This window comes from Theobroma cacao, chromosome 3 (genome assembly GCF_000208745.1).
Source record: "Theobroma cacao cultivar B97-61/B2 chromosome 3, Criollo_cocoa_genome_V2, whole genome shotgun sequence".
NCBI lineage: Eukaryota > Viridiplantae > Streptophyta > Magnoliopsida > Malvales > Malvaceae > Theobroma > Theobroma cacao.
The window spans coordinates 1,305,936-1,326,162 of NC_030852.1; the positions used below are offsets into that span (position 1 = coordinate 1,305,936).

At 37.8% G+C, this 20,227-nt stretch overlaps 3 protein-coding genes and 1 pseudogene across 3 annotated transcripts; 2 read left to right on the top strand and 2 right to left on the bottom strand.

The window, feature by feature from the left end:
- Positions 1,251-7,781, bottom strand: LOC18603975 (annotated as a pseudogene).
- LOC18603978 (L-type lectin-domain containing receptor kinase S.1) lies at positions 7,476-9,954 on the top strand. The gene has a single exon (XM_007036258.2). It carries the CDS (start codon positions 7,780-7,782, stop codon positions 9,796-9,798), a length of 2,019 nt encoding a protein of 672 aa, XP_007036320.2. The 5' UTR covers positions 7,476-7,779; the 3' UTR covers positions 9,799-9,954.
- Positions 10,797-14,058, bottom strand: LOC18603979 (ferric reduction oxidase 8, mitochondrial). Its single transcript, XM_007036259.2, has 8 exons — positions 13,849-14,058; positions 13,580-13,673; positions 13,311-13,496; positions 12,987-13,224; positions 12,532-12,859; positions 12,193-12,451; positions 11,356-12,074; positions 10,797-11,271 (listed from the first exon to the last, which is right to left on the bottom strand). Exons 1-8 carry the CDS (start codon positions 14,003-14,005, stop codon positions 11,090-11,092), a joined length of 2,163 nt encoding a protein of 720 aa, XP_007036321.2. The 5' UTR covers positions 14,006-14,058; the 3' UTR covers positions 10,797-11,089.
- On the top strand, positions 17,830-19,418 carry LOC18603980 (U-box domain-containing protein 33). The gene is made up of 4 exons (XM_018116893.1): positions 17,830-18,446; positions 18,602-18,720; positions 18,805-18,923; positions 18,998-19,418. The coding sequence occupies exons 1-4, from the start codon at positions 18,188-18,190 to the stop codon at positions 19,212-19,214; spliced, it is 714 nt and encodes a 237-aa protein (XP_017972382.1). The 5' UTR covers positions 17,830-18,187; the 3' UTR covers positions 19,215-19,418.

Sequence of the window (20,227 nt, forward strand, 5' to 3'; positions counted from 1 at the left end):
GATCATTCTTTGTTAGTCCAGAAAGCATGTAACCATCATCATTCTTAGGCACCAAATTAGTATCCAAACTATACTCATGCATGATCCACTGACCTACATGTTGCGACATTCCAGCCTCATATCACAACCTTTTCTTGAATCCTAGGGGCTGTACTGCTGACAATCGAGAATATGTTATTGGCTTGCCTAAATCTTCACCCATCCACGTACCAGTGCCAACAGAGTGAGATCATCGCCAGATTGAAGATTACACCCACCAAACGAATCCCATATTTCCCAAAGTTCTTTCTCTCCGTACAAATCAAAATCCTTGATTAGGTCTTACTCAAGATGAAGCATGGACTTGCCAGTGACTTTGCTGACAAGATAGGACATTAGCACGACGTCAGAAGGCTCAAACTTGAGTCCTAGCAACATAGCAGCAGCATCAGCATTCTCCTCCATCAAGATTAGCTAAACTTTCTTGCTCAAAAAAAAAAAAACTCAGATCGGTTAGTGAGAGATTTAATTACTCAAATTACTTGGGTGAAGAAAGCATAGGTTGCTTGTCAAGCTATTTTAAAATAAAACCATTAACATTCTCATAAATTATTTAAGGAAATTGTATTGGAATATTTCCTAGGAAAGGAAAACATGCCAGCTTAAAACTTGGGCTTAAAGCTAGAGCTTTAGAAAAGCAGGACCCAACCCAGCCCAAGTGTGCCCTTCTTTTCTTCCAAACTCAGCCGACTCATATACCCTCTTTTCCTCTATAATTTCCAGATTTTCATATCAAAAATAACTACGCCATCACAATTGTATAGCTAAGATTTAACAGGACATAGAACTGACCAGATATGTAAGCTGGTGAGAACCAAAAATAGCCAGCTTATGCCCAAAGCAGTGTCACAACCAAAAACATCAAGAACGCCAGCCCAAAACAAAATCCTACAATCACCATGAAAGCCTTTTCCTGAGATTCAAACTTAAATTTGATAGTGAACCATGACAATGCTCTGTCTACAAATGGGGCAAGAGCAAGGGCCTAATTCAGCTCCACTTGGAAAGAACTAATAGTTAAGGTAAAACATTTGAATTCTATCAACTCACCCTCCAGCTCTAACAAGCTTAGTTACTTGGCTTCCAACCCAAACCATGGCCATAACGTTGAGAAATCTTTGGACTTCGTCATATGTACCAAAAGGAAAAGGACGAGATACTACCTCTCAACAGCAGCCATATAATACATTCTTCCAGCTGCAGATCTGTGAAGAATACACAATAACAGAATTGCATCTCTTTGTAACTTATAGAAGCAGCCGCTTACACCCACTGTTATATAGACGGGAAAAAAGTGCTAACTTTGCTGATGTGGCTGGGCATCATATAATACAGACAGCAAAGTATTTTGTTCAGAGCCATTGCAACTAAGTTTCGAAAGGGCATAGTCTATAAATTTAAAAAGATCTTCAGGAGTCAGGACTAAAAACTTTTGATCCATACTTCTCAAAATCAGCCATCAAAACTTTCTTCATAGTATAGCTCCAATTCTCTTGTTCATGGATCACTGCATATATTCTGCCTAAACCAGTGCAAAGTTTAAGAAACTTAGGATCACTCAGAAGTTTTCTCAAATCCAGGATGCCAAGATTTCCTTGCACACCACCTTCAGAAATCATCTTTAATGCTATTTTCCGTATAGATGCAAGGTTTAAAATGCTGCACCATAGCAGACCAAAGCCAGACTGAACTTTCGGACTTTGATTCACTATGTATATAAAATAGTTCCACCAAATTGGCTAATGAAAAGTGTGATATGAAGATGAAGAGGTCATAAAAATTCATGCCTGTGGAAAGAGGAACAACTTGCAAACAAGATATGATCAAGAGAATTGCAATTTTGGCATATCAATTATCATTGTCCAACTGAGCCAAAAAAAAAAATTATCATTGTCCAAGTAGAAATAGCATCCAGGTATATGTAATAGAAAGAGTTCTGGTAAGTTGCAGAATCAACTCAATGATGTTATCCACAAAAATATACACAGGGACTTTGAAATTCTTTAGTGGTGCAAACTATATGGACTTCAGGAAAATCACTTAATAACATGGCATTAGATCATGTAATTATCCTTTTTTGTGTCTAATCAATAAGACCCTCAACTTAAGTTTGGATACATCCATGAAAACCACCTAGAAGGAAAAAAGAGGGCACAATTGGCCTAAGAAAAATCTGACACTGAATTGTGGTAAATTAGCATTCCTATCAAGATTAATGATATACCTGTTTTTGCTGCAAGATTGCATTGACAGAGACCTTCAAAATTATCACAGATGTCTTCGATATCCTCTGTGTACTCCTCGTAGTCTCTTAACAGTAGATCCCACTAAAAGAATAAACAATTTATAAGACATATTTCATATTCCATAGAAGAAATGGGTTTCTCTTACATTTGTGAAATACTTGTCTGTAGTAACTGCACTTACCAACCAAGAAAGATTATAGGCATTGAACCGGTTGTGGTTTATTGATATTGTGTCCTCCGAAAAAGATTATGCTATGAGAACATGTTTAAGAAGATCTACCATTCATCACAGGGAATAAAGCTAACTATAAAGAAATCATTTAGGAAACAATGGCATCTCTATGAGGCTTGAGTTCAGACTATAGTTTTAGGCAAGAATATAGCAAACAGGAGCTTCAAAACCTATGATTTAATAGATTGCAAGACCATCTTCTACCCCTCTTTTTATGTTAGAACCACCCTGAAAGGATTGATTAGCCAATGTCCTTTGCTTCTTCTCTCCCTTTTATCTATCATTCTCTCTAGTCTATTCTCCTCAATGTCTGGGGACATTTTAAATTGCATGCCTTCAAAGTATTGATAACCTTCAAAAAGAGAAATTGGAAAGAACACAAAAAAGAAAAAGAATCAAGTTACCAGATTATGGACTTGATGATACCATCCGCTAGGCACAAAGATAATTTAATTCTGTTACTGTAAGCATTCCAGCCAGGTAGCCTACACATAATATGAACATAAGAACATATGACTAAGGTGTTCAGCAGAGACAAATTACATTTACAATTTGAAGCTCTAGAATGATGGGTTACCTTCTTAAAACCAGGGAATTAGTTTCTCTAAATGTCATCAAAATTATTATACACAGAGCTTTTCATGTTCCTGAAGTAAAATACAATGGCAGTCAAGAAACAATGAAGCTAAAGGCATGTAACATGTAGAAGGTCAGTCAGCTCCAATTGGCCATAATAGAAAGCGAGAATATGGACAATATCCTACACATTTGTCATCACAACTCCACAAAACAATTCAGGTAAAATTTCCTCTTGATGCCTTTCATCTTTTTCTTGCCTCATGCTAATAATTTTTGCCTTTAGATGACAAGGCATATGGATCAAGACCATAGAACTGAACCATAGGCCAAATCAATAGAGGAGAGCTGCATAACCACCTGGTCAATATAAGGCAAGACATACCTAGTCACAAGCTCAGGGCAGCATACTAGGCTAATTTATGGCCCACCATATGTACGAGACAGGTAGCACTCATGCATCACCCCTAATTCTTACTACATTCAGGCTCTTAGGTAAGGGATCTCACAAACACTCTTTACTTTTACTCTGCTCTATGGCACCATCACTAACTTCACATTTGGAGTGTCAAAAGCAGGACAAAATCCAGCACCTCCTAGGACTCTTCTGTTTTTTTTTTTTCAGATTTCTCCACTGCATCTTGCCCTTCTCTTGGATTCCAGTGATGACAACAATAATGCCAAAGAAACAGCTGTTACAGTTCTAATTAGTAGCCAAACATCCTTTTAGTAATTAAGTAAGTCCTTTCCCTAAGTCCAAGAAAGCTACAAAAGTTAAATGTCCGAAGATATGCCTGTCTAATAATATATTAGGCAAGAAGAAGTTCTGCATACCTGTCAAACAGAAGATGACATTGCAGATGAGCCAGAAAAAGCCACTTCTTCTTGCCAAACACATTTGCTGACCAAATACATGATCTAAAAACATCAGCATGAAGAGATGTCCTGGATCCTGTACAAGAGATTTAAATAGTTAGATAGTTGCCTTTACGCTAAATATTCATGGATATAGAATAAACACTAAGCATCTTTATTGACATGTATATATCTATAGTATATCCAATCACAGAGAAAAATAGAATTTTGCATCTATTCTCAAACCTTTGGCTCCCATATACACGGATGATAGTCAGGGCAACATATATCATTATTCTCTTGGTAAGTGTCTGGATTGTCAAGCATACAATAATTGTCAAGATAAAGATCGAGTCAATCATCAGTAAAAAACAGTGGAGTTCTGTATGCTAGATATTCTGGATACTCCTGACAAAGAGATTGAAAGGATATGAATGACTAAGACAACTAAGCTGCTAATGTCCTAACATATGTACCATAAAGCATAACAGAATATCCGAATGGCATCCAGGCATGTTTTGGGAAATAACTATTAGTTTTGTTAAGAACAAGATTTTGCAAAATAAAAGATGTAAAGTTGGAGCAAACAAAAAATGACCAACAAAAACAACAGCATTATTATAATCATCACCAACAACAACAAAGAGGGGAAAAAAAAAGAAAAGAGAGGGCAGGTAATTTGAGATGATGCCAGAAAAACAATGACCTCAATGACACATTAACATATTTCATAGATTGAGAAATCTAATCTCTTCAAATCTCACCTAAACAGTTTTAAAAGTCAACTTGTATGTCTCTTTTGCTTCCAATATAATTAGTGCAAAAAATCTAGATGTCTATGATTCTGTTCACCAAGAAATTCCAAGACTTAGCTTGTATGCTACTGTATCTTCAGAGCTAATAGTACATATTGATGGTTGACATAGATGTATCCATGTGCACTGATTTCTAATAATCCGATATAGTGCAGTGTGCGATTAGAATGAAACACTAGGAAACTCTCACATACCTAGAATATTTTCATTGCCACTAACAATTTCTAATAAAGAGGGTGAATATACACTCCAAAAAGCTTAGCATTTTAACAAATTGTAATGATATATGAGTTCTCGAAACAATACTGCTTGAGAATCGACAATTAGGAAGATTACAGGTAAACAAAGAGGGGAACCACCATGAAACAATCATCAAGTAACTAGTACTTATTAAAAGCTTAAATGGCACCTTCACAAAATGCCAGTCCTTGAAATAAAGCACCAAGTTGCCATTACCATTACCATCAAGGTCCTCCACAAAACCCTAAAGCCAGTGATTAATAAACTCCAAAACAGACATCTCTAACCTTCTCTGATCAGTGAATTCCCTTGTACCTCAATCTGCAACCTATAAAAACAATACCTAAATTTGAGAGAATTCAATCAAACAGCCAAAACCCCAAGTCTAAAAAGAATCCAAAACGAGTAAAACTGATACCAATCTGTCCGTAAAAACAATAAAAAAAAGATGCAAAAATTTAGAAAGAATAATTGCCAGATCTTTGGACGCAATGCAAAGAACAGTGAACTTTTAAATCTATTTTATTCTCTAGAAAACAAAGAAAATGAAGAAATTTAAAATATATATAGAAAAAAAAGTATAGGAACCTCTGTAATAGTTAAGGAGACATCACTTAAGACAAGAGAAGCCTTCTCAAAAGGAAAATCTGGAGTATTTCTTTCTCGATTTCCAAGTCAATCATATTAAGTACTCCATTATTGGTGACACCAAGTAATTGCGATTCATAGCCCACTTAGACACCACTTCACAATAAGCAGCAGGTTCATTTATACGATCTTCAAATACCTGGATAAACAACAATTTAGAAAAAGACGGGAAATTTAAAATCTGGTGTAATGTTTCAGTTAACCTTCATCACACTACCATGATTAAAATTATGGAACTATTGAAGTAAATGAGATTATAATTCCACTATAAGCCAAACCTCAATCTGTTCTTTAGGACTAGGATCTTCCCATTTCTTATCCATATTCCAAGGCAGGCTATCCAAATCATGATACATAGCAAGCAACTCCAGTTGCAAAGACTGAACATGAACTTCAAAAGCATTAGCACAATAATTTTGCTTGTCATTCAGAAACAAGAACCAGCAGTAGTAATTATGAAAAACCATTCACAAAGACCAAACCTAAAAGGGAAAGCAGCAAAAACTTAAAAGTTGAAAAGGAGAATGAACCCACCATCTTCTCTCATAGATAAAAATGTGGCAGACATTTGTTAAAGTCATTCTTCAGTTTTGGCATGCATGCGGAATTTTTTAGACTATGCCAGCCATTGTCACCTCCTAGTTTCACAATTAATCTCCAAATATGGTATGATATCCAAATAACAGATCATGTTTTGAATTGAGTTTCAAGAATTAAATGAAAAGAAAGAAAAGAAGGATAAATAATTTTTTGCCTAAGCCGATAATCAACTGATGAAATTCAGTTGCAATGAAGGCTATAAAGTGTTCAATTCAAAAAGCCTTGTACCATCCTCAATGGAAAACTATATTCTCTGATATTGAATAATCATAAAAATGCACTTAAACTCACAAATTCAAGGAGCCCACATCATGGATTAATTGACTCGTATAATTGATTCCAACCCCTCTGAATTCAAGGTAAAGTTCTTAGCAAATATATAACATAAAAGTTGAAATATCAGAAATGGCATTTTTTACCACCACATCTTGAAAAGCAGATTCCCATTTATGAAACTGGAAAATTTTTTTATTCACAGAAAAACATCACCTTTTCTTGAGAAATTCACAGAATAACTTTATTAGGTCTGAAACAAGGAGAAACAATACCACCAAACACAACAATCACACATCACTGTTCCACATGATTGAGCTACATCCTGATCCCACACTCTATTTGGATGCAATACCCTCTCTTTCAAGAAACAACCATAGTGTTTAACTATTAACTTGTTTTATGAAATAACTAATACCCTTCTCAACTACTTCTAAAGGACAGCAGCATAAGCTATATGGCAGGAAAAAGACAGAGCTGACTTTATGCAACTTATCCAGAGCACCACTAGTATCAAAGGTCTCATTTCCCTGCTCATCCATGGTAACAGCAGCAAGCTTAGCCAGGGTAACACCAGAAGAAATCGGATGGCCTGGATTACTACAAGATTAGAGTTTGTTAATAGCAAAGCAAGGTTACACAGCTTAAGAAAATTACAAAACCATAAATGAACAGAGAAGAGAAAACACCAAAAAAGGCACATGATCACCACCCGACACAATCCTCGTATCTGATATGTACATTGCTGATACATATCTTCAGGTTTCCAATTACTGTAGAAATCAGAGAACCATGCCACGAATTTCCAGGAGGCTGCAGAAACAACTCAAACAACGGGGGGAAACAAAAGAGCTACAGTGAGTCACTGTTATTTGCAAAAAGCACCACATTTTCTCCAAGATACATAAGCTGAGTGCAGAGAACACAAAGGATTATTAAATAAATCAAACTAACGCAAACCACGTAAAGGAATTGTTAAAGATAAACATGTAAAACAATTATTATCTGAAGAGTCATCCATTGACATTTTACTACGAACAGTACAAAAGTATATTAGAGAGAAGTGATATAAGTAATAGCCAGATAAAAGAACTGAATTCCAGAGTTGTGTTTAGCATCCAAAGACGTACACTTCCCAGCTTTGACCCCGATATTTCTTTATATAATTTTAAACCCGGAGTGTCGTTGGACCATTTTTTTTTCTCTTTTTCGATGGTGTCAAAGTTCCCAATCCGCCCACCTACCCCATGAAGCCATGTCCCACTCACCACCACCACCCTCCCAGCCTCTCCGCCTCGGCCGCCCATGGCGACATCTTCCCATGCCATCCCTCCTCGTCCCCTTCCTCCTCCTCCTCATGTTTCTCTGTCCCACTTTTGCCCTCGACTTCCTGTTCAATTCCTTCACCACCGCCACCAACCTCACCCTCATAAACGACGCCCGAATCGACACCTCCACCATCCGCCTCACCAACGACTCCAACCAGTTCTCGTTCGGCCGTGCCTTTCACCCCACCACCCTCTCCATGAAATCAACTTCAAATTCCTCATCTCTCTCTTCCTTCTCAACAGCCTTCGTTTTCTCAGTCTTGCCAGAACTTTCCAACAGCCCGGGGTTCGGCCTCTGCTTCGTCCTTTCCAACTCGACTTCCCCTCCAGGCGCTTTAGCTAGCCAATACTTCGGTATTTTCACAAACGCCACCGACTCTCCCGTGGCTCCCCTTCTAGCAATCGAGTTCGATACCGGTCTAAACCCGGAATTCAATGACCCCGATGAGAACCATATAGGGATCGATTTAAACAATGTTATATCTGCCCAAACAGCGCCTGCTCAGTATTTTAACTCTTCAACCGGAAGTTTTGTTCCTGTCAACATGCGGACAGGCCAAAATGTTCATGCTTGGATTGATTTTGATGGTGTGAATTTTGAGATCAACGTCACGGTTGCTCCTGTGGGAGTTCCGAAACCTTCCAGGCCAACGCTCAATTACAAAGGTCCAGTGATTGCTAATTATGTTTCTAGTGAAATGTTCGTTGGGTTTTCAGCGTCCAAGACTCAGTGGGTCGAGGCGCAGAGGATTTTAGCTTGGAGCTTCAGTGATACGGGAGTTCTTAGAGAGATTAACACCACGGGTTTGCCTATTTTCTTTATAGAATCATCGTCGTCTTCTTTGTCATCTGGGGCGATTGCTGGGATCGTTATTGGATGTGTTGCTTTTGTGATAATTTGTGGATCTGTGTGTTATTTGATTTGGAGGAAAAAGTTCAGGGAAGAAAGTGAAGATGAGATTGAAGATTGGGAGCTGGAGTACTGGCCTCACAGATTTTCTTATGAAGAGCTTAAACAAGCTACGGATGGATTTTCGAATGAAAATCTTTTAGGTTCAGGTGGGTTCGGTCGTGTTTTCAAAGCGACACTTCCAAACAACACGGAAGTTGCGGTAAAGTGCGTGAACCACGATTCCAAACAAGGATTGAGAGAGTTCATGGCTGAGATCGAAAGCATGGGAAGACTCCAACATAAGAATCTTGTCCAAATGCGAGGTTGGTGTCGGAAAGGTAATGAGCTCATGCTTATTTACGATTACATGCCCAATGGAAGCCTTAACCGTTGGATTTTCGACAAACCCCAGAAGCTCCTCGGTTGGAGGCAGCGGCTTTTGGTTCTAGCTGACGTCGCCGAGGGTTTGAACTATCTCCACCATGGTTGGGACCAAGTTGTTGTTCATAGAGACATAAAATCGAGCAACATTTTGTTGGATTCTGAAATGAGAGGCAGGCTTGGAGATTTTGGATTGGCTAAGTTGTACGAACACGGACAAGTTCCTAAGACGACCAGGGTGGTCGGAACATTGGGTTACTTAGCGCCTGAATTAGCCACAGTAGCAGTTCCAACAGCGGCTAGTGACGTGTACAGCTTTGGGGTGGTGGTTTTGGAAGTGGTTGGTGGGCGGCGACCATTAGAGATGGCTACGGAAAAGGAGGAGGAGCAAGTATTGATTGATTGGGTCAGATACTTGTACGCAGAAGGACGGCTAAGGGAAGCGGCGGATGCTAGAATTCGAGAGGAATACGAGGGCGAGGAAGTGGAGATGGTGTTGAAGCTTGGGTTGGCTTGTTGTCACCCTGATACTTCGAGGAGACCCACCATGAAGGAGGTGGCGGCGGTTTTACTCGGGGAGGAAGTGGCTGCTGCCCCGGCTGAGTTGTTGAACGACTTGACTCGCGGCGGGAGTACCGCTGCGGATGATGGTCACGGCGGCGGCGCCGCCTGAACCACCAGTGTGAATACGATTTATTTGGCAAGAATAGAATAGTGGTGGTGCAACATGCTCTTTGACTTATTTCACACGTTGATTTCATTAAATTATGTCCATAATAGAGATGGCCAAGTTATCCTTTGTCCAATATTGAATTTCGCTGTTCTCATCCTTCTTTATCCCATTTTTTTTTTGCTTATAATATGTTATTTATTAAAAAAATAAAACCCTGTTACATTTTATATATATATATATATATAAGTTTTATGATTAGGGAGGGAGATCTTCCATGCTCACACTTATGGGGCTTTTGTTCTTAGTGCTTCTCTAGGTTGTCCTTGAATCCGTCCTTCATATTTACTGCACGAACAAACCTTGGTCTAAAATGGTGGGCTAATTCTTGCACCTCCATCTGCTTCGAGAGAAGTCAGTGGCAGTACCGGTCCAGGCAAAGTAATGTACAAACAATCGTTGAATCTTCTTCGTTTTCTTCTTCTTGTAGTCTTCACAAAATGTACGGCCATGCCGACAAAAATTAATAAGTCAACATATAAAAATTCTACGAAATGAATGGTTAATACGATTAATTAAATGAGTATTAATATATTTAAGATGATGTTAACAGGGTCGTGCCCAACATGAGATGGAGATAAAATTGTCTTCCTTCCAATGGAGCCTAAGTCCTGTGCTTGATAATGATGAAGAGGGTGACCAGTTTCTTATCCAGTGTTGTTCATGGTTTCAAATTTAATGCCCAAGTTGGAAATATATGAGAAAAGGTTGAGCATTCAATTGCCAATTCCCCATCCCATTCCTGTCATGACAAAAGGTCGATCTTTAGTGCTTTTATTATGGGAGTCTTCTCCCCTTTTCCTGACTAATTGATTAAAAGATAACTATCTTTTAAAAGTGCCTAACGAAATTCATTATAGGGTTCTAACGGTTGTGACAAATCGATTGCCAAGTTGGCCAATGGCTGCCACTTGCTGGATAGAGTCAGTGTTCTCTGCATGTAGATGTAAGCATGACTTGATAAAGTGTTCCATGAAACATGGCAAAATGAAAGCAACCTGTGTTGCAAATTGTCATGGTTTCTGCCTAACTACACTACCCTTCTTGTCACTTGCTAAGTGCAAAAGAACCAGAAAGAAGAAAGGGCACATCTCTGCAACATGTCAACTTCATTTTTATATCCCCTTTTATTTTTATTTTTTTTTCAAGGGCTGCAACTGATTCAGATAGATGGGCGAAGTGTACAATAAAAGTAGGACTTTTTTGTTGCTCAATGACTGTATTTATGGTGTAACTAGAGTGTAAAGTTGAGGGCATGGAAACTCAAGTATGGTTTCTTTTTCTGGTCTCTGATGTTAAACCATTGAGACTTCTGCTGGCACAATGATGCAACTGCCCTTTTCAGTGATTCTGGTCCGCACACCAGGACTCCAATGTTAGAACCATCAGTTTCATTTAGGAACTTGGAGAATACATCTGATGAGAATCCAAATGTGTTAGAACAATTGCCGAGAAAAAGTTACAAAAGTATATCAGAATGAAGGGCAGATATGACCATACCTTCCAAATTAGGCCTTCCTCCAAAATGGACTTCATGTTCCTCAACAGCACCTTTTGTTTCGGTTGAACCAAGTTCCTTTACTTTTTCTTCCCTTTGGGAGACAAGTGGTATTTCTTTCTTCACCTTTCTCCATCTCAAAATAATTGCTACCAATGTGGTGCATGCTAGAGATATGATGAATGAGGATATGATGAGTATATCAGCAACCCAAGAGGGGCTCTTTTCTTTTGGGGCCTTGTTTTTGGAGGAAAGAGCCACTTTTAAAGAGTGAACACTTTTCTTCTCAGAGGGAACAAATATATTGTTGAAACAGATAACAAAAACAAAGAACACGATGGAAGCAATTCCAGCCAATGCAGTAATCCGAAGCAGACTTTCTGGTCCATGTATTGCATAAATTGGACCTTTTGTGCCTAAGTGAACTGTCTGCACTTGAGATGTCTCACTAAGTATTTCTCCTACTGTTGCACCAGACTGCTTTTCTTGGGTCACAAAAACTTCTAGTTTCAGATGCCATTTCTGTGAGGGTTGGTTCCGCAGTAGGGACGAAACTGAGTTTAACAAGCCAATGTCCTGGGACTTCTTCACAACATATATCAGGTGCATTCTGGAAGGGATTCTACCTCTACAGCTGCTTTGAGCTGCAGCAATTTCATGCAGTATGCTCAGGAATGGTGTTATTCCAATTCCACCAGCAACCAAAAGTAGACTGTCATATCTGCAAAGAATTTTTGGCTATGACGGTGATAATCTAATGAAATTTGTAACGAAGAATATATCAACAGATCAGTTTTTAGATATGAAATTTTTTCATGCTATATAATTCTTTTGCGCACCTGAGAAAGATCATGGAGGAAGGACCATAAGGGCCTTCTATTGCAACAGGTATGCACTTCATCTTATCAGCATTAGAATCTAGCCCAGCCTGTATCATGTCATAGAGAGAACTTGTCCACCGTCCATCACACTTAACTATGACAGACATTCTGTGATTATCGATAGTTGAACTCGACGTTATGCTGAAAGAATGCCACTGAAAATTGGATATACTTGGTATCTTCAGAAATATTACGCTTGTGGGGGTATACCTTAATCCTGAAATGAGTACAGAAACCACATTTCAAACGTTTCTTCACATGTAGTATTTCAGTACAAAGAGGTGACTAAGAATTTACCTGAGTCTTTTGGCAGAATAAGTTCAACAGCTTTACATGGGTATAATCTTGCTGAAAGAATGTAAGTTTCAGGCCTTGACTGTATGATGCGGAGTAGTTTGTCAATGCCAAAGAGAAAAATTCCAGGGAAGATCATATAGAAGTGTCGATCCCCAGCATGAAGCAAGAAAAATACTATGAAGATTATGTACAGGTGGTGTATGTAATAAAAGATTTCAAATCTTTTCCTCCTTATTTGAGGAAGCGATGTAATCCACATAATCAACCCTGTAACAAGAGTAATCTCTCCAGCAAGGTATATCCGGCCTGTTCTCTGCCATTTTGTGATCTGTTGTTGAAAGACAGCAAGGAGGAGGGATAGAATGTGCAAATTTAAAGAAGTGTCAGATGCTGGTAGAAGATAACGAGTACTAATGAGATTCATATTGAAAGGAGATTGAACAAACTGCAATAACCTCATCCAGGATGTTGTGGCTAATGCCCCAGATGAATAAGGTGCTTGCACCATGAAAAGTAGCAAAACATATCATTGCAGTCCCTAGCCATATATGATATCTCACTGAAGCTTCAAACCGGATGCCAAGTATTCGAAAAACAGCCAGTCCCCTTAAGATTGGCAGAAGAAGCAAAGTTAGGCAGGCTTCTGCTAGCAAACCAAATCGGGTTGCCACTCTTAGATACTTCAGTTGCCATCTAAAACACAGGTAACACGTAAGTAATGGTGATATTCTTGATTTCTCAGCATCTGTCATGTTTAGTAAGAGCTTTTAAGAACTCACAGATCCAACTTCAGTGATTCAACCGGTGTCAGCTTCTTAAAATCCTGAGATATGCGTTTATAAAATGTCCATGCTAGAAAGAGGGTGAAGAGAAATACTGCCAGTATCTCTACACTGGATAAAATGCCAATAAGTTTACTTATAACTAGTGGATTTGAGAAAGCAGCTGCTGAACTCCTTACTTGTCTGTCACAAAAAATTAAGCAGAAAGAGTGTTAAGCAAAAAAAAAAAATTTGCAGGTTGCAATTTAATGGCATGATCATATTACCTGCTTCTGTGCTCCCAAGGTTGCAAATTCAAGTAGACAAGTCCAATCATAGCCAGAGCAATTACAGGGAATGTATACACAGCAAAGTCAAGACCTATATGATATCCATTATTGGAAATTAATGTTTATAACATCTTTTACAGACAATTCTTGCTGGGGAAAGAGATGAATGATAGAATCATGTTAGAGAAAGAGAATCAAAAACAAATTGAAAAAAGGTGTTTTTCAGCATAAGCAAAGCCTATTTTGATAATATCTTAAGTATTTACCATAATAACCAAACACTGTATCCTGAGCACTGGCTTCTGCTCCTTTCCATTTTCTTGTCCAGAAGTTTGTTGGTTTCAGTAGCCAGAGAGATATCCAGCCTGTGCTTATTAAGACCATCAATACTTTGAGAACAGTGAGAATACTGGCTTTCCCCATCTCTTTCTTCTAAACTGGTTGCTGGAAGGAGGTTTGTGAGTTGCATATAGTATGAAAAAGGGTCTCTATATAAAGAGCTGTGGGGAAAGAGCTGGCACCACTAGGTGATAAAAAAGACTGTTCTAAGCCCCAACTAGCTTTAAGGAGTGCCCACCACTTGCAAAGTCATTTCCTTGTGGTTGGCAATTCAAATAAGGAATCTTCCGCTGTATCTAAGTAGTTTGGTATTCTAATACTTCATCATTCCTTACCTTCCATGATAAGAAGTTGACATTTTTTCTTGGAGGAAATGAAAGTGACTGCGGATCATCTCCTTACATATGACATAGTCTAGCAAATACATATTTCATTCTCATATTATTATTAGACATCATAATCTGGCGAGGTTTTGATTTGCTATCAGTTAAATGAATTGTCCCCAAATTACATAGTGGATATATGGTCCATCCACTTTCTTTTCTCCTCTTTCCTTCTTTTTCCTATCAAGTCGCTCCTTTCAAGAGGATTCAATTCCAACTCACCACAGCAACAATCTTAAAAGGAATGGTTTAAGTTTCTGTATTTTGTGAACCCCTTTTTCATTATATTGAATCATAATCATAAGATGCTTAACAGATCTGTTAATATGCATTTATCCAAAAAAGAAAAAATGAAAAAGGATCTCTTCATATGGCTGTAGGATTAACTTTGTGTTTGTCTTTTAGCATCTCTCCTAATCATAACTTGTAGCCAGTTTCCTCCACAAAGCAAATGATGGACTAATTGGACAAGCCATGTGGGGTAACTTGGAATTGAATCCACAAAAAGTGGCAGCTAGAGTTTTCACTACATGACTTGATGAGTTTGTGCACTGCAAGATGGATAAATCAAAACTAGCAAAGAAAATGAAGGTCTTATTGCTCCCCTAGAGAACAAAATCACCAATACCAGATGATTAGATGAAGTCTAGACCTAGCTTATCTTGTGAGTTGTGGCCTTCCAAAAATTAGAGGTGCTTGCCTTCCTTCTAACTCCAAATTTCATCATTTGCAAAGTAACTTGCTTCACTTTTTACTTGAACATCATATATATATGTCATCAGTTCCTACTTTCCACTTGAGTTCATAATTTTATATTATTCCCCATAACTCCAAATTTCCACTTGAGTTAATTGGTGGCATATCCAAATGATTATTCTCATTTGGAAATTTGTGAACCATTTGTTTCCTTTCGCTTCCTCAATCTTCTCATAATCTTCAACAGCTTTGTACCTTCCAATTTGTGATTCAAGCTTTCCAATGAAAGAGAACCCTCTATTCAAGCATAATTCTAGTAACTAATGGGCCTTACTAATACTTAGTGCAGGCATACAAGGAAAGCATTAGATAAGAACTGAAGAACATGATAGTCATTATCAAAAACCAAAAAATAAAACATGTGACAGCTCTATTATATAAAGTTGTCTTATACATCTTTGAAATTTAAAATTGAACTGAGTCCTTTAGTTTTAAGTAATCCATAGGTAATTTTATGCTTAGTAATAGTAATTTAATTTATGTCATGGCATTTATCATTTATGCACTTTCATTGAATTTCTTGTTAAAATCTTTCATTTCAGCCTCTAATTAATTGTTTTTTTTATATTGAAGGATGTGCAAGGACTTTGAACTCAAATGGCAAAAGATGGTGCAAGTAACATAAGAAAGGTTTTCGAACATGCTGTAATATTTTAAGCATAACTCAAGTTACAAAACTTCAATCTACATGATTCTTCGACCTACGAAAAGCTAAGAGGAAAAGCTACAACTTTGATATTTAGCACTTCACCCAATTCAAAAGGAATCTTGGTAAAAAAAATGGAGAAATTTGACTGATTGCAGCAGACTACAGTCAATGTTGACAGAAGCTTGGGTGCCTAGGCATCAATTGCACTGTCTAGCATGTTCAAAATAGCCACAAAACAAAACCTTGGGCGCCTAGGCACCAACAAGTCATTTTTGCACATTTTTGCCTATTCGATTTTACATCAAATGGCTATAAAAAGGGGTATAAATACAATCATTTTTAAGGCTGAAGAGGGGGCATCTTGAGGAGCAACTTCAGAGGTAAAAAGGAGTATAAGATAGTATAAGATCGTTGCAATTAGGAATTAGTTGAGTGGTTTGTTATAGAATAGACATACACCTATTAACCATATATAGTCAATTTATAGGACCTATACTTATAAACTTTAGCTTAATTAATTAATTAATTAATTATAGACATATAGAGAATTAAATTAAGTTAGGGCATTGTACGATAACTCGACAGAAAGCTTAATTAATTAGCTATAAACATATAGAGAATTAAATTAAGTTAGGACATTGTACGATAACTCGACAAAGAATTGTACATGCTTAAGGATCTTAGACTAGCATTAGTTTTCTATAAAAGTAGATAATTAGTCAATCTTAAGTCTAAATGAAGTATTAATTGAAACCATAATCCTAGGTACTACCCTACTATTTTCCAACTCAATTTACTTGTATTTTTTTTAGCTTAGTTCACTAATTTAGACTTGCTACTTTAATTTTTTCATTTTCAATTAATTTCCATTTTAGATTTCTTTGGATAAGATTAGATTGCCTAATTTTAGTAATTAACAAGAATTTAGATACAATTTTTGGAAATGATAACTCACTTACTACTATATTACTTATTGACCATGTATACTTGCATGATATTTTGCTGAATTGATTAAGTTTTAAAGCAATTTGCCTTGATAAATTAACAAGCAACATCCACCGGAAAATTGAATTTATCTACCTTTACTAACACATCCTCCACAATCCCTCGATGATAAGTGAGAAAGCAATTAGCTAGCTGTAGTGTCACCGTGATTAGCTTGATTTTTCCCAATCTTAACTTCTGATAAATTGACAAAGGATAAATCGAATTTATTTTGTCAACTGTTCTATCTTGAGCCACAACAAGATCAGTTTTAGTGTTGTGTTGGAACCAAATTTTGAGCACAGTTCAATTTATTTTCAACCCACACCTTATCATAAGCATGTTCCCGGCCCTAGGGAATCCATTAGGTAATTATTTTTTAAACTAAATTAATTACCTAACCTAACCTAAAGATGACAGGATAACATGGTGAGAGCTGGCAGCCCAAATCCGAAGCCCATTTCTTTGATTGTAGTTGCAACGCCGAGGTGAAGGGCCGATTCACTTCGTCTTTGTTGAAGAGTTGGAGACCCTGCAAAGCGGCTCAAGGTTGGGTGATTTAAGGCAGATTCCTGGCCCATTGCCCCATCATATATAACTTAGAAAAAGGACAAAACAGAGAAAAGTCTACCAGGAAACCCAGAAAGAGCCTGCCCCAGGGCCAGTTGTTTTCTAAAACTTACTGGCAGAACATGACGCATTATTCTAGATGGAAGAGATGTGTTGCACTCGTCCGACCCCAGATGTATCTGTAAAAGAGATCCCAAAGGAAACAGACAACACATCTTTTCCCCAAAAAATTCCAATATCCAACAGGACACATTGCATCATTACCTTCTCCTTTTACTGCAGCTTCATTCCATCTAAGTTTACCCAACAAAAATTGATTAATACACGGCAAAGACCCAACATGGCAATGCATGCAAATGCAACCAGGACTTGGACCACTCAGCTTGGAAAGCATAACAGCAATGCAATCATCTTTGATCATCCCCCTTTTTTCTGTGACTGAAAATTCTAAGGCCACACTTTGTTTTGTTGCAACAGTTGATTTAACATGTGCAACAAGGACATATAATTAAGACCCAGGCTTCAAATATGAGGATAATAGGCAAGATGCTACCTCCCCAAATACAAGGTCAAATTAAGACCTTAAAACTAGACAGATGGAGGAGAAGAAAAGGTAGAAAGGCCTTGTAGAGTAGAAGAAGAAAAAAATAAAAGGAGACGGGTCATTTTTTGTTGTGAGTTGTGACATATCATAAAACCAATTCGCCTGCAAACCTTGACGGAAGAGAATCCCTCTTTTTTTTCCCCTCTTTCTTTTGTGGCATTGAGAGCAACGACAAGTTCATCTCATAAAACCTCCAACCCACTAACACCAAAATCTCGTTTGGTTTCCCTATCTGTCTCTCTCTCCCTCTTTCACTCTTCTGTGCCTTTTTGTTCTTTATGTCTTTGTTTGTAAAAAACTAGAGAGAGAGAGAGAGAGAGATGGAAGAAGAAAACTATGTGCCGGTAGACTCCATGCAGTATTACACAGCTCGGATGATGTCTCCGGAAATCGTAGAGATCGGAGAAGAGAGTAAGAGCTTTGCAGGAAGCAAAGACGGAAGTGGCAGCGATGTTTATGTAGCTGTTGGCAGAGATGACTTAGATGTGTTGAAATGGGCACTTGACCATGCTGTTTCTCCTGGAGCTCGGGTTTTTCTTGTTCATGTTTTTGCTCCCATAACTTTCGTACGTACGCCAGGTATTAAACCCAAAGTTCCTTTCTTTCTTTTCTTTTTAGTTCTTGATTTCCTGATGAGCTTCTTCATGTTCTTGCTACTATTTCTCTGCAACCATCTGCCCTGGTAAGATTCTTTTTAAGTGTTTTATCTGCATGTTGGAAATGTTTGTTGATAGTTGGGAAGTTATCAAAGAACCAGTTGAACGAAGAACAGCTGAGAGTTTATGTTAATGAAGAGAATAACAGGAGAAAGAACCTCTTGGCAAAATACATTCGCTTGTGCATTGACTCCAAGGTTGGAGCATTCGACCATGCATTAAACTTGCCCCAAAAGACTTTTTAACAGTGAGAACTGATCATTTCTACTTCCCTGCTGCAGGTGACAGTGGATACGATGCTGATTGAGAGCAATTCCTTGTCCAAAGCAATCCTTGAGCTCATTCCTGTTCTCAACATCACCTGCCTTGTCATCGGATCCAAACATCCACCTAGCTCAAGGTATCATCGAATGTTTCACCAAGAAGCCTAACTGCTAAACCAATCGATCACTAACTTTTCATGATGTTCTTCAGGCAGAGGAGGAGAAAACAGAGGATAGGAGAATTGATCAAGAAGAATGCTCCGGACTATTGTGAGGTTACCGTTGTCCATGATGGCAAGAAGGTTCAAGATTGTCAACAGGAACCAGAGCAGGTCCATTCATCCCAAGAATCCAGTCCCCAAAGACCAGGGCTCATCCCCGAAAGGAATTTCTTCCAGTGTGTATGCTTTACAGGCAAGTTCAATTGAGCCTGTGCTGGGTTCCCCTGCGCATCAATGGGATGATCTACAAGGAAAAATCATAGTTTCGCATTTTATTCCTCCATTTTCTATAAACTCGAAAGATACCATTACTGCCTGATTGATCTACTCTTGATGCTGAATGTAAATTGGAACACTGATAATGATAAAGAGATTTAGTGAAAGTCATTGCAATACTGTGAAAGTGCTTCACTTGGAGATGTTAGCATCAAATAATAGCAATAGTTTCAACATGATCAAGATGTCCATCATCCCCCTGGGCCATAGTAAAAAAAAAAAAAAAACCTACAGGGCTTCAGGATTCATGACAAGCAAGCAGTTTGAATCATATTTTTCCATTGGCATTTAAGAACCATTAAGTTTAGATAAAATTTAGCCTTTTAGTGGTCGGCCCTATTCTCGTACCATAATTAGAGGTCCCTGCCTTCAGCTTTTTCTTTTGTTCCTGTATTGAAGCAGACATGGAAGTTTATAATGAACCATAAACTCTAAAAAAGTACAAAGAAAATTATTTCTTTTTTCTCCAGCTGCATGATATTGTGCCATATACAAAAAATGAACAGTTCTAAATTCTATAAAGTTAAATAAAAATTTGATTGATCATTTGATATAATTGCTATGCTTGGTTGGAGGATATGGATACAAGCCAAAAAATTATGGTTTCGGCCATCCTTGGGGCTTGACCATTTGGAGCGTTAGGGTAAGTTCCTTCTGTTGACAGCCTATCTAGTTCTGTTTAGGTTCTCAGCCATCCATGCTCTTTGAGTAGTCAATCTGGCTTTGAACCTACATGCCTATGACTTCGTTGAATATCCTAAATTTGAAACTTTCTACACATGAATCCCGTAAAAAGAAAAAAAGATCAGCCTAATTCAACTCAACTCAAATTGAATATAGAGCTCGTTTGGTTTGACTTTTTTCTAACTTAAAAGTTATTATGAAACTCTTATGAAAAATAATAACTTTTAAAATTAAGTTAAAGTTGTTTGATAAAATTCTTT